Genomic DNA, 15544 nt, shown 5'->3' with positions numbered 1-15544 from the left:
GGGAAATGTATCATTGATCTGATTTTGCACGGCACAGGAGGAAATGCATTTCTGGTTCTGTTGCTCCAGTGTGGCTTCTCGGGCTTTCCATCTTTGTTTCTAGTCTGTGATCTTTTATCCTATATTTGCTGAGAGTCTGCCTGGTTATTTTTTGCATTTATAACTGAGGCGAGGGATTCTGCTAGCATTTATTTTCTGGGTAACTAGCTGTAGCAGTGCACCTTATTCTATTTTCTGAGCTGCTCCTCCCAGTAGGAGGTGTATTGGTATTCCATGGCATGCTGCAATAATTGCACTGCCACTTCTTTCAATGCTGGGTTGTAGTTTGAGTTCTGGGTGTTAGTGCTGGATTAGTATGGCAGCTTTGCCATATAGGCACTGAGTATTTTCCCTCCCCGATGACCCCAGAATACACTTTTTGCAAGCTGAGCAGTAAGAGGAAGTGTCCTAATTCTGCCCTGCTCCCATTATTAGTATCTGTTTGCAGAACTGTCGGAGTTCGGTCCCATTCTGTGCAGTTTGGGGTGAATGACAGACTCCCCTATAAGAAGATTGCTTGAATGATGCTCACAAATAATGGCAATAGTTTTACTGGGGGCTTGTATTTGCACAGAAGTTGCATATTGGGCCCTTAGAGTCTTTATGGCTAGTTTCAAAGTCTCAGATGCACTTAAGTCTCAAATCAAGGCAAGCAATCTGCCTTGAACTGCTGCACAAGAGTGGAATGTAAGGTTTTTAAGCAAAGATAAATGGATGTAGAGTCTAGGGGATTCTAAACTTGTTTATTTAGGAAGAATTTGAATTTGTGTTGGAGATTTGTTTGGCTTTTCCAGAAAACATCAAAAAATCACCAACACAAAATTCAGGACTATACACTACTTTCATGGCACACACAAAATAAGCTGAAATGTTATGTGCCTTTCAATTTTACCTGCAGAACTCTGGAACAAGGAAACTGCTCCGTTACTTCACATTTACAATAAGCAGGGCTGGGCTGGAGGAGTATGTTGAAAATAGGCACTAGCTCAAAATGTGTGATTTCCTCCCCCACCCCCACCATATTCTCTCTCAGCTCCTTTGTCTTCTCTTCCCTTTCTCCATCCTTATTCTAGATTTCACCCCCCCCCCCCCCCCCCCCCCCCTGTGGCTCCAGGCCAGGACGCCAGCTCATTTGTGCAGACCAGCAGCAGCTCTTAAGCCTGGAGCGGGCGACTGGCAATTTTTCACCAGGGTCGGAAAGCAAAATACTGTGAGGGGCAACCTCAAATCACCCTCTCCTCTCCAGCAAAGGCTGCAGTGCCAGGATGACCCCCCCACCCCCACCCCACAGAAAGCCGACAATATAAAAGCAGTGCCACTCACCGGGTGGTTTAGGCTGGCCATGTCCCCAAATTTAAGCAGCACATGTAACCTGGTCCATCCTTGTTTCAAGCTCAAAGGCATCAGGGCGATCCTGAGGATTGGCAGCCAGCATGTCTTTCAGAAGCTGCTTCATGCCCTCTGACATGGAAGTCCTCCGTTTCTGAGGGATGTGCAGCTTCATCTTTGGGTTCTCCAGCAGGGCTTCCCCGACAGGCACAATCTCAGAGCCTTGCTTGATGTAGGTCCCAAGCAGCTCCTTCTTGGAATCTGCATCGATGAAGGTGATTCTCTCTATCATAGCCCAGATGATGATACCGAGGGCAAAGATGTCCGCCTTGGCTGTGTAATGGCCCTCCCACACCTCTGGGGCCATGTAGAAGTCCGAGCCACAGGCAGAAGACAGCCAGTACTTATTAACATTCACACTTTTATTCTCTTTGCCAGCTCCTTCGCTGCCCTCCTTGTTATGGGAGGCCAGGCCAGCACACACTTTGCTGAGTCCAAAGTCAGCCACTTTCAGGACCGGAAACCCGGAGCGCTCCGTGATTAAGATGTTGTCAGGCTTCAGGTCCCGGTGCACAATCTGATTTTTGTGCAGAAAGGCGATGGCACTTGTCAGCTGGAGCATGAAGCTCTTGTTTGTGACAGGGTCTGGTCTGCGAGATAACACGTACTGATTCAAATCCCCTCCCTCACAGAACTCCATGACAAACCACAGGTAGCAAGCCTCTTCCGAGTAGCCCAAGATCCGCTCGCCTGAAACAAAAGCAGCAGAGCAGGGAACAATCAATACACAAATGACAAAAGATCACAGTCCCATATTCCAACATCACAACAAGGGTGGCAGAAAGAGCTATGGAGATATTTGTGCCTAACTACAACAGTAATTTAATCAGGACCCCCCTAGCCTCAAAACACTGTTACAAAAAGCATCCCTACTGGGACAGTAAGTTCTGCATGCATGCAAAGCACGTGCCGTGTCCTCCAGCCCTCCCCACTGCAGAAGCAGACGGCTTCCCACCATCACCAACTGCTCTGCTGCTGGCACGCTCTAATCGTCTCCACTTTGGGACGAGACAATAAGTCTTTTGCAGGGAAGTTTTCATTTAAAAGCAGAAAGGTAAATATGCATGATGTGTTAATATATGTAGAAATAAAGGTCAGGTGCCTCAATTTAACACACAAAACTAGCTTTGGGGCCTAGTCCTAAAATGTATAATTGTTAACCATATTTCTATGCATTTAAAGCCAAGATGTGAGCCCCCTGTGGGAAGCCTTCCAAGGTTTATGGGTAACAAAGTGTGCTAAATTGGGAGCAGGGGATGAGAGCATGGGTGCGCTGAGGTGAGAAAGGATGGGGAAGCTCCCACAGGGCTATTTTCCTAATGTTTGCAGAGAGCAGATGATACGCAGTGCAGTTTAAGTTGCCAAGATGTGACAGCAGATTCAGCCAGACAGAATGCCTCCAAACACAGAAAACCAAAAAGCCCCAGAACCTCATTAAGTTGTTAATGCTTGGCAAAGATGTGCATTCAGGCACGGAGGCAGAAAGGAGAAGAGGAACTAGACTGACTGGGATAACGGAGGACTACAGTCAGTCTCAAGAAGTGTAAGGCATGCGATCTACATCAGAAACACTGAGTGCTGTGGGACAGGCTGGAACGTGCTGCACGTTCATGGGGAATAATCTGCTGCTATGGAGTCCCTCGGGAAATGGAGCAGCAGGGGGATGTTTCAACCTTAATGTTCAAGATACAAAGACAGTATTTGGTTACATGCATTTATCGCTGACAAGATTAAAGAATTATTATTATTATTTTTTTTTTTTTTAAGGCAATTGGTTCTGGAAATCTTGTGCACTTATCAATCTGTACTATGGATAAGAGCATCTTCCGTAAGTGCTAGGATTGCTCTGAAAACCGTAAGTACAAACCACAAGTCCTTGCAAAGTAGTCAGGTACTACCTATCCTACCAGGTCCAGCTTGCGCTATAGACGTTTCTACAGGCTGCTATACAGGACCATCCTACAGAAATGAATTACAAGTACTGATAAACTGATTCCAGGTTCAGTGAAGCTGGATCACGAAATCCTTTGTTTGGGCTTGTATGAGTTCCCTACTGCCCGAAGCACACTGCATGGGGTGGCGTGCTTTATTTACACACCTCCCCCTTCCACACTGCTGACTACCTTCAGGATCTGGCCTCTCTTACACAAGTAGAAACTGGTTCAACGCAGCTGTATGAAAAATACTCCCAAATCTCTTTTCTGAGCAATCTGCTGCAATACACTTAGGAATCCTCCCAATTACCTCTAATACCAGGAGGGTGCAGAGCTGCAGGACTAACACACATGGCATAGGCATGGCCAGACTGCACCCTCACTACAACTTAACAGAAGAAGCATCAAGCCATGACAGGGCTAAAACGCGCTTTATACATCATAATTTGCAAAGTCCTGCCCAGATTCCCTCCCCTATTAGAATGAATTTTGCAAATCCATGCAAAGCATCTCATTAATAGGCAATATGATGTTAACGTAACCTAGCTGATCTAAAGCTGTCAGATATATATATATATATATATATGAGGGAGTCAAAGCTGACCCGCTGCTCACTCCGGAGCCACCACTCAAGGTGACCCTGAAAAGCCAAATGTAAAAAAAGATAATACAGTGGTCTGTGTGACAGCCCTCCCAACCCTGTCCCCCTACCCCTCTATCGAGTAGACACTTAACTCCCCACCCCCCCAAAGCTGAAATGGACGAGCCCTGGCTATGTTACCGGGGCAAGGTCCGGTTAGTTCTATTTGATTTTTAGGACTGCAGGAGGGGGGTTTGGGGGTTTAGGGGTCCACTTGAAACAGACTTTTTTTTTTTTTACACATTTGAGGGCTGGGGAGGCATTGGGGGGCCCTATACGTTAGATTGGAGGGTTGGGCCATCATCACACAAACTATTTCAATTGGTTTTCGGGGATATCTTGAATGGAGGGCCCAGGGTGAGCAAGGATTAGCTTTGAACCCCTCACACTTTTTTTTTTTTTTTTGGCAGAGCCCTTTAAAGTGATGGTTGTCCCGCACCTAAAAAGTCGAAGTTGCATTTTGCCCCACGGTGTTTTGCAGTGAGGTTTTTTCGGGGGAAGGTGCCACTATTACAGCAGCAGCCTCCCACAACAGTCCCCGGAAAAAACCGTGCAACTTAGTGCCCCTGGGTCTAAATCAGCAGAACACACAACTACTGCTGTGCAAAATCAGAGTCAAGGTACCTAAATGAAGGCAGCCAGGCTCAGCTCTCACTAGCAGGAGAGAAAACCGCCAGCGCGATGTCCTTCCTTTCCCTAAATAAAAGCCATTCACTGCACTAATCCCAGCCAAGGTTACAGAGTGGAAAAGTAGAGAACAGCCAGGGTCACCATAGCACACGGCTCCCCCTTCACTCCAGTGCAAGGTCAGTGTGCTCACAGCCTACAGTCTGGATGGGCACCGGCTGCAATCCAGAAGTTGCAAATAAGCTTCCATAACTCCACACCACACCATACAGATAAGATTTTACAGGGATTTGCACCATGCACATACAAGAGATGATAGTGATTCCCTTGGAGCCATAGTGATGCGGTGTAACTAAAAGAATAAATAAATAAATAACACCACCCTGATCACATAAAATTACTGAAAATGAGAATATAGGCAAAGCAAGAACAAGACAAAACTACTGAACACATTTATTTTTATTTAAACATTTTTCTATACCATCGTTAAGTTAAATACCATCACAACGGTTTACAGAAGGGCATGATAAAGAGAAATATGGGTGGTATAGATTACAAATTACTCATGTGCCATCATAGTACGGTAACAATGTAAAATAATAAACTAGGTGTGTAAGTTAAACCTGATTGTTAGGAACAAATTAGCCAGCGAGGTGATAACACCTGGCGCGTTCGTAATTATTCACCAACTATAATCAGTCGGTATGTTGTCACTGAAAAGCACGTAAAGTCCACGTATATCAAAGGGCTCTGCAACGTGAAAATCAAGTTTCTTTTTCAAATTATTTCCAAATGAAACACACACTTAGCTCAGATTTATGGAGAAGACATCCCAAAACAACGTGAAGTCTTCCTGTCAGAGACAAAGTAAGCATCCTCCTGCTGCACTGAATGACGTTCACTGTCCGCATCCCTCTGCTTCGAGGACTCCAGCCTGGGCTCTGATGCCCTTGGCACAGCACCTGGGATTTGCCTGGTACCTGTAGGTGCAGGGCTGGGTACTGCAGCACATTATGCACACACAGGTCCGGCGCACTAAATCTGAGAGGCCATACATACTCTACAGCGAGCTAAGCTGCTGCTCACAAGTAAGGAGAGAGTTTCAGATGTCATAGCCTTACTGCACTGCCCGCTCCGATCAGATCTCCCCTGTTTTTCATTTCCTCCACTTCAAGATCCTACTCTTAATTCACAAGGCCCTTAGTATTTACTCAAGCCTACACATGATCCCCCCTGCTCCTTCCCACTTCATTCTACCCATTTTGCAAGCACAATAGACATTATCCTTCACGTTCTCCCTCCTCCATGATGCAACATCTCTAAATACCCCGGCACGTCCAATCCTCTCTTCCTCCCCCCCCCCCTTTCCCTCTACTTTAAGTTTTTGCCGTTTAAATTACTTAGCTATTCTCACTGTTAGTTATTTATGTATTAGTTCATTATTATTAACTGGTTATATGTAAGTTACTTCTTCCCTTAATTATTTATATACTAGTTCATAATTATTACTACCTTGTTCTATGTACAACGCTCTGACGTTTTGTTTTCCTGTAAACCGACGCAATATCCTAGGATGAACGGCGGTATATAAAAACCAATAAATAAATAAATAAATAATGAAGCAACCCTTCCCTTTTAAAAATCTGCAGGCAGACGACGGATCTAAGATCTGCCAGCCTTGGTCTCCTTGATGTCCGTCCTGCTTGCTGAGTTGTGAGAAAGGACACCTGCAGTTGCCAGCTTTTTATTCTGCAATGCTTAACATGAAGTAATTCGGAAGAAGTCAAGCTTTAATACATTCGAAGACCATCTCTAGACCTCTTGTTAAAGCTTTTAATGAGCACTGGACTTGTCTGAAAAATGACAAAAGGCCTGAGCTTTGCAATGCATTCTCCATGTTCGTTTGGCATTGTGTGTTACTCTGTAAGCCATAACCAGAATGACGACCCTTGCAGATCTCTTGTATTCTTCCACCTGTTTCGCAATGTGTTAAAAATCAAATCCGCCCGATTGTCTGTCTGATGTGACATTATTAAACCACATCTCTCCTTCTGCTTATACAGTTTTTTTTCTCAGTCTCACTCAAGTAAATACGGTTGTGGCTTGGTGTTTATCATTCAAGATGAGTTTAGACCTTTGCAAGTCAACCAAGACACAATACCTGTTTGAGGTCATGTTAGACAGTTCAACCATTCCCAAGTTTACTCTGCTCCAGGGTTCTGGCCACATAACAGTTCTTTGAGTTAATTTCTGATCTAAATGTAGATTATGGAGTCCACAATTGTCCTTGGAGACTTTAATACAGATGTTGAAGCAAACTTCTTCATCAAATGCGACAGCATCCTATCTAACAGATAGGAACACTTGCTGAACTCCACTGGCTTCCAATTGAACAAAGAATACAATATAAAGCACTTTGTATATCCATAAACTAATCCACGATGATAAAGCCGACTGGCTTAACACAGCACTGTGCGTGCATGTACCACAAAGAAACCTGAGATCTGCAAATAAAGCTCTACTAACTGTCCCCTCTGTCAAATCAGCACATCTCACGCAAGTAAGGGAAAGAGCACTGTCACTGGCTGGTCCTGTACTATGGAACACCATGCCACTCGAAATAAGACTACAGACAAATCTGAAATTATTCAACACTAATCTGAAAACCTGGCTTTTTAAACAAGTTTTCATAAAGATAAAGAAAAGGAGAAAAATACTTGAGCGATAAGGATGCACCAAGCTAGAAGTTTTTAGTAACCTACATAAGCACATTAATGTTAAAATCAAACTGCCTAATTTGTTCCTAACAATCAGGTTTAACTTACACACCTAGTTTATTATTTTACATTGTTACCGTACTATGATGGCACACGAGTAATTTGTAATCTATACCCATCCATATTTCTCTTTATCGTGCCCTTCTGTAAACCGTTGTGATGGTATTTAACTTAACGACGGTATAGAAAATTTTTTAAATAAATAACATCCAGGTCTGGTCTAGGGTGGGAACAGTATGTTCACTGTCCCACTCAGAGCCATTCCCTTCATTTAGTTTTCCTTAATCCTGGATGTTTGTCTCAAAATCTTGTACATATTAAGGAGCAAGGAATCCCTTGGTCAGATGACTTATCTATAAAACTTTAGATCTCATCAAGTTTCTACTACTGCTTATGGCATGGCCCCACCGATCCAGACCGATTTAAAGCTGCTGCATTGCTTCAGCTTCTTGAGTTCCCCGAATGTGATACAGATCTTGCCACCAACAGCTGGAACTCTATGTTGCCCACGCTTGACGAAGTTGCTTCTATTACAGGGGTGAAGCAGTGAACCAGGGAGCAGCTTTAAGGCACTTGACATAAGGTCTAATAGGAGAGGGATGGCCAAGGCTGGTCCTCGAGAGCCACAAACAGGCCAGGTCTTCAGGTTATCCACAATGAATATGCATGACATTTGCATGGATATCCTGAAAAAACAGTCTGTCTGTGGCTCTTCAGGACCAGAGTTGGCCATCCCTCTCCTATTAGACCTTATGTCAAGTGCCTTAAAGCTGCTCCCTGGTTCACTGCTTCATTGAGATACCTAAAACAAAAATGAAGTCATGAAAGTAAATTGTGGAAGTCTCTCTCTGAGCACTAAAGCTCTTTAGCTCCAGAAACTTGCTATTGCATGAAAATTAAAAAAAAAACCAAAACACTATACTACTCACAAAAAAATCCATTCAGTGGGGAATGATTTTGCAGAATTATTTCATACTGTGAAATCCTTAAAGTCCAGACCAGTGAACTCTGGGGCAACTGATAATTCTACTCGCTGTAATGAATTTACTATTTTTTTTCTCCACTAAAATTGTAAACATTTGAAGAAGTTCTACTGACACTGTTTGTTCTTCTGATGCTATTAATTTGGACTACCCTCACAAACTCCACGCATCTCTGCCGATATTATTTGTATATTAGCCTCTTTCCCTCAATCCTTGTCCTACTGCTTTGCTGAAACTGAGTGATAACCTCCATAAATCTATAGCTGGTATTGTTAATCTTAAACAAGCACTGAAGAAATCTTCTGCTGAGCCACTCACCCCAGCTAGCTAGAGACCAACAGCCTCTAAGATAACTGAACGCGCTGTATTAGCTTAGCTCACAGACCTTTGGAAATCATGCAATCATTCTTCAATAACAATGTGGATTCACAGAAATGCACATCTTCTTGCATTTTGACATGGACCTTTCGACAGTGGTGTTGAATGTGTTTTAGTTTTCTTAGATTTTCCTCTGCATTCAACACCCTTGATCCGTGAGATTTTGTTGGCACATCAGGATCACTTGGTATCTCTGGTTTGTAGTAAACTGGTTTTCATTCCTATTTACTCATTGGACTCAACAGGTCCGAATAAGAAATGCACTGACTGGTCTGCTCTGATCTCCAGTGTTTGCCAACTGTTTAACATCCACATGTCTCCTTTATGTAAGGTTTTTGCTTGCCTTGGCATGAGCTACAAAGTTTATGCTGACGATAGTCAATTCTTCATTCCAACTAACTCTTTCTGGTCTGAACTGTCAAGCTGATTTCTGTTTGGACTCAATGAACCATTAGCTTTCTCATAATAAGCTGTTCTTGAATCTCACTAAAACTGAAGCAATTATGCCCAGTAAATTTCCACTTGCTTATACTCCATCTATATTTCAATTCGGAAGCCACAGCATTCCAGTCACCCAAGTGCGTAATCTAGGTATTATCATTGATCCTAGTTTATCCATGATTCTGCATATCAAGGGAACTCAAATCCTCATTCTATAAATTGCCAATGCTCAGGAAATCCAGCCTAATTCCTGAGCCAAATAACCTCCATACCACTTGAGGCTATTTGGCTGGACTGGATTATTGTAATGAACTGTACACAGGCCTCCTAGCATACGTGATCCACCCATTAAAACTAGTACAAAACGCCGCAGCCAGGATGCTATCAAGTGCATGAATGCGGGACCATATTACTCCTGTATCAGAGCATTGGCTTCACATTAATGCAAAGTCCAATACTGACTGCTTCCCTAATTCACAGGCTTCTGGACGAATGCTACTTTTCAAGTTTATAAACCTACTCTATCATTAAGATCTGCAACTAAATATTTATTGGAGGTTCCCTTTGCCAAACTGGCCCATCTGGAACCTCAGAGCCTTTTCAGTTGCTGGTCAGGTCCTTTGGGTCTCCCTTCCAGATCAGCTTCAAACGATGGAATGTATGAAGTTGTTTAAAAAAGCATTGAAAGCTCACCTTTTTGCTTGAGCACTTAATCACGACTAGCTTTGTAAGCAGCTCTCTGTACAGAAGACAGAATATGAGGTTTTCTTTTTGTCTGATGGCTGAGGGGGGATATGTTAGAGGTCTTTAAGATCATGAGAGGTCTTGAATGAGTAGATGTGACTCGGTTATTTACACTTTCGGATAACAGAAGGACTAGGGGGCATTCCATGAAGTTAGCAAGTAGCACATTTAAGACTAATCGGAGAAAATTCTTTTTCACTCAACGCACAATAAAGCTCTGGAATTTGTTGCCAGAGGATGTGGTTAGTGCAGTTAGTGTAGCTGGGTTCAAAAAAGCTTTGGATAAGTTCTTGGAAGAGAAGTCCATTAACTGCTATTAATCAAGTTTACTTAGGGAATAGCCACTGCTATTAATTGCATCAGTAGCATGGGATCTTCTTAGTGTTTGGGTAATTGCCAGGTTCTTGTGGCCTGGTTTGGCCTCTGTTGGAAACAGGATGCTGGGCTTGATGGACCCTTGCTCTGACCCAGCATGGCACGTTCTTATGTTCTTATGTTTGTATTATGCTTGTAACATGTGTGCTCCGCCTCAAACTTTTTTCTGCTATGAGCACAGATTATAAAGTTTTTAAATACATATCCATGTATTTTATTATAATTATGTACGTTTTACTGCAAGCATCTTAGAACATTGTATTGTGCCGCCTATACATTTAAAATAAATAGCGGGCTCACTTGTGATGCATTAAGCACCGGTGAAGGTTCATTCTAAGGGCATGTCAGACTTCAAAAAAAATAGCTTAAAATGGGGGTAGTACCTCAAGGAGCCATTAACTAGATGGAATAAGCTAGGAGAAATGAAGGGCAGTGGGCAAAACTGAAATGAGATATTGTCAGGGCAACAATCCTTTGTTAAGAAGAAAAAAAAAGGCCACTGCTTTTCTAAAGTAGCTGAAAAAGCATTCATAAACTGCAAGAGATTGCAGAAGGAAGACAGGCGACAATATCTGGAAAAGGTAAGAGAAGCTGGGAAAATAGTCAGGAGTGCAAAAGCATACATGGAAGAAACAGCTAATACAGGAGGCAAGATTTCCTTTGCTAGATACGTTAATGATAGGGGATTCTAGGACTCAGGCAAAGAGGCAGACTAGGCAAAAGTAGAATTGTTTAATATTTCTGTTCAGTGTTCACCGAGAAAAACTTCCACAAATAGGAATGGAAGTGGCACAGACTTCAGTCTTTAAGAGACCGTTCGAGAACAGAGAAATGAGTGGAGCTGGGTGGGATGCATGCGAGGGTACGAAAACTTGAGGAAGTTCTTGCAGCTGTACCGGAGCTTTTCAAAACACTTTTAACCTCAGGAATTGTGGGACTGGAGACAGGATAAATGTAGTTCCTCTTCACAAAAATGAAAGTGGGGAGGGAAAAGTGTTCCGCTGAACTCCGTGAGGGATAAAAGGAGGACAGGATCCAAGGCAAGAAAAGGTAAGCTGAGTTCATGCTGAGGAAATGGTAGTGGTTCCCCACCAACATCTCTTCTCAGGCCAGTTCTGCTCAAGATTTGTATAAATATGATGGAAAGTTTGCCTTTTTGTAGATGCCAAAATCTGCAACATTACACACGAGGAGTGAAAAACTAGAGAAATGGTGACGAGCTTGGCAGCTAACGTTTAATGCAAAAATGCAAAGCAGGTACATGCATAGGGGCTGAAGCTCTTCTGTGCACAAAACAAGAGCAGGATCTGCTGCTGGTGCTCAGAGTTCATGGCAAAAGCCAGAAGACTGCTTGGGTGCAATATTTCTGAGATAAGAGTCTCTGCTGAAACTTCATTTGGAGTACTAAGTACAATTTGGAAAGCATGTCCAAAGAGAAGCTGGCAAAATGGTCACTATAAAGCATATGGGGCGTATCCTGGAGAAAAGGAGGGATGTGACAGAAAGCTTTAAATGTGGCAAACACAGGAGGCAAGCCGGCTCATGGGATAAGGGTGAAAGGAGACTGCTTTTATACTCCAGCACCTCTTCATAGCATTACCACGCCTGGAAGTGTACGGTAGTAGCTCTGTATGTGCAATTTCTCTCTCTAAGACCCCTACTACCTCCTTTGGCTCTTAGGACTTGCAGTTAAGGTTCTTAAACACAACGGGTTAAGTCCGATTCCAAGCTGTAGAAACAATACGGGAATAGCAAGATGACTCTTACTGCCAGCATGTTCTATGATACGCTCTGCTGATCTTTTCTCAGTGTTTTATCTTGGATTCTTGCTTCTTCATCTACTTTACAGTTTTTATACTATAGTCTTCAAATCTAGGAGACGTTTTCAGTTTTGGGTCCATTTCCTCCAGTGAAGGTCACTTAGCTACATTTGTCGAGGCCAAATATCAACCAGATGCTATCTGAGCAGCTCTTCACTATTCAAAATGTTTATCAAGAGTTATGCTTTCAACCACCAGAAATAGTAAATGTGATCCCAGCTTACTGAATCCATAGTCCGAAAGGTAACATACTCAATGACTGATTTAATGCAAGAAAGAACAAAATGGTGACAAGGAATCTCCCCAAAATAAACATCAGTGAAACGTGATGTTGCAGCTCACATTCACCATCCTCCTAGTTCATATGCGCGTGGAGGGCAGTGATCTACTTGGCCAAATTCCTGGGGAACAATTTCAGACAGGTTCATTTTCATCTATTGCAGTAAACCGTTTGTAGGCAGGCAGATTCTTCCTCTGTATCTTTCGGGACACTACTTTGGAAGGAGTAATATTCTGTCTGATCAATTCAGTTTTGCCAGATCTGAGTGGAGAGACGAGGGTCAGCGTTCTTAAGCTAGTTTCTCGTTATCCTATAATTTTGATGTTTTACCTTTTCTGTGTTCCTTTCTACAGAGAAAAGCACAAGTGTCCTCCAGGAAACAATGCACCGTGGAATGCTTATGGATAGAAATTAAGTATGCGATGGGAAAGTACAAAGTGAAGAAACTGAAAAATGCTATCAAAAACTAGAAAGGGGAATCAGTTTGGCACAACACGATGTCATTTACTCCAGCTATTGGTTGGGCCTTGCCTCACTGGGACATGCTAAAGGTGCCATAACTAGGTTTGATGGACCTTTGGTCTGACCCAGTATGGAAAATCATCTGACCGTTCCATGGAGCAGCTTGTCCTAGAATCAAGAGGGGGAGCTACTTTAGATGTAGTCCTCCATGAAACGCACAAGCTGATGGATGAGGGCACTGAGCGGAGCTGCTTTACAACCACCACAATGTGAACAAATGTGATATCACATTAGGTAAAACTTCGGCAATAGCGTATAACTTTAAAAAGGGAGACTATGACATAATGCGGAAATTTAGAAAACAATACTAGAAGGAGTGGTTGCAAAGGTTAGAAGTTTACATGCTCTGTGGATATTTTTTAACACACCATCTTGAAGCCCAGAAAGTTGTTTTGGTAGTAACTGCAGCTCCATGCGGGTTACTCCCATGCCTTCTCTTAAGGGCAGTAGTAACTGCTGCTCCTTGCAGGTTACCTCATTCAGAAGTGTTACACCTAAAGTTAACATATAGGGATCCGCAGCGTTTATCCTATCCTTTGCGCTTTTGAATTCCATCACCGGTCTCATCTTCACCACTTCTTCCGCGAGGGCAGTCCATGCTTCCACTTCCCTCTGAGAAGGAATATTTCCTGATGCTGGTTCTGAGGTGTCCCCCGGACTTTTATACTCCTACTCTTCAATGTCCTCTCCAGCAGAAAAGGTTTGATGTTTCTGCATCATTAATGCATTTCAGGTATTTGAGGATCTGTTTCATATCTCCCCTGCACATCCTCTCCCTCCAGGGTACACAGATTCAAGTCCCCCACACTATTTTGGTCAGCTTTCTCTGTCCTTATCCTTTTTCAGATTAGGTCTCCAGAACTGAACCCAGTATTCCATAAGACCTGTACAAGGGCATTAACACCTTGTTTCTCCTGCTGGTTATTCTTTCTGTGAAGCCAGTATCCCTCTGGCTTTTTCCATAGTCCTGTGCCACTGCTTCACTGCATTCAGATCACTAGACACGATTATCCCAAGGTCCCTCTCCCAGTCCCTGCATATTAGTCGGGCACTCCATGAAGTTAGCAAGAAACATTTAAAACGAATCGGAGAAAATTCTTTCATTCAACACACAATTAAGCTCTGGAATTTGTTGCCAGAGAATGTACTTAAGATAGTGTAGCTGGGTTTAAAAAAAGGTTTGCATAAGTTCCTGAAGAAGTCCATAAACTGCTATCAAACAATAGGGAACAGCCACTGCTTGTTGTGGCATTAGTAGCATGAGATCTATTTAATGTTTGGGTATTTGCCAGGTACTTTTGACTTGGATTGGCCATTGCTAGGAGATAGGACACTGGGCTCGATGGACCTTTAGTCTGACTCAGTATGGCATGTCTTACTCAGTCTTACTCAGTCTGACTCAGTATGGCTCTTACCTGCTCCAGCGTCTCCGATCCAGCGTCTCCCATCGTGCGAGGCCTGCGCAGCCGGCGCCGAGACCCACCGGGGTAAGGCCCTGATTCGCACCCTTGCCCCCGGCAGCCCCCAGCGCCGGCCACGAGGCGCAGAGCCGCGAACCGAGGCGCCACCCACAGCCCTCCTCCGGGCCGTGAAGCGGCCAATCCGTACCCGCACAAGCCGCCAATAGCAGCAGGGCCAGGAGCCCTTTAAATCGACCACAGCGCCTAGGCGTCGCACGCCGTGCGTCGCACGCCTAAGGAGCACGACAAAGGGGCCAGCCCCTTTGTCTCGCCCCTTCGTTGCAGCCCCGTTCTCCACCCAGGGAAGCCCAACAAACAAACAAAGGCCTCTTGCAGACGACACCACCCACCTGCGAACAACTACAGCTACGTGAAACTCCACCAATCTACAACCACATCTTGAAGCCTAGGCTCAATGAGGACCTTTTACATTCTGTTCAAATAGCCCAGAGACCTACGCAACCATCCAGCGCTCTTCCTTCCACTCCAGCAATCATCCAGCGCTCTTCCTTCCACTCCAGCAATCATCTAGCGCTCACCCTTCCACCCAGCGCTCATCCTTCCACTCCAGCAATCATCTAGCGCTCTTCCTTCCACTCCAGCAATCATCCAGCGCTCTTCCTTCCACTCCAGCAATCATCCAGCGCTCACCCTTCCACTCCAGCAATCATCCAGCGCTCACCCTTCCACTCCAGCAATCATCCAGCGCTCACCCTTCCACTCCAGCAATCATCCAGCGCTCATCCTTCCACTCCAGCAATCATCCAGCGCTCATCCTTCCACTCCAGCAATCATCCAGCGCTCTTCCTTCCACTCCAGCAATCATCCAGCGCTCTTCCTTCCACTCCAGCAATCATCCAGCGCTCTTCCTTCCACTCCAGCAATCATCCAGCGCTCTTCCTTCCACTCCAGCAATCATCCAGCGCTCTTCCTTCCACTCCAGCAATCATCCAGCGCTCTTCCTTCCACTCCAGCAATCATCCAGCGCTCTTCCTTCCACTCCAGCAATCATCCAGCGCTCTTCCTTCCACTCCAGCAATCATCCAGCGCTCTTCCTTCCACTCCAGCAATCATCCAGCGCTCTTCCTTCCACTCCAGCAATCATCCAGCGCTCTTCCTTCCACTCCAGCAATCA

The 15544-nt window shown here is 44.2% G+C and overlaps 1 protein-coding gene across 3 annotated transcripts in view; it reads right to left on the bottom strand.

The window, feature by feature from the left end:
- STK35 (serine/threonine kinase 35) overlaps positions 1–15544 on the bottom strand; it is a 64333-nt gene that overhangs the window by 39905 nt on the left and 8884 nt on the right. For all 3 annotated transcript variants that reach the window (XM_029612890.1, XM_029612891.1, XM_029612889.1), the window contains exon 2: positions 1363–2118. In XM_029612890.1, the coding sequence (XP_029468750.1) occupies positions 1394–2118 (725 nt within the window). In that variant the 3' untranslated portion in view covers positions 1363–1393. The remainder of the gene's footprint in view (positions 1–1362; positions 2119–15544) is intronic.

Source organism: Rhinatrema bivittatum, chromosome 8 (genome assembly GCF_901001135.1).
Source record: "Rhinatrema bivittatum chromosome 8, aRhiBiv1.1, whole genome shotgun sequence".
In the NCBI taxonomy this organism is placed as follows: domain Eukaryota; kingdom Metazoa; phylum Chordata; class Amphibia; order Gymnophiona; family Rhinatrematidae; genus Rhinatrema; species Rhinatrema bivittatum.
Note: the sequence above shows the minus strand (reverse complement) of the source record. Positions and strands in the feature narration are given on the sequence as shown.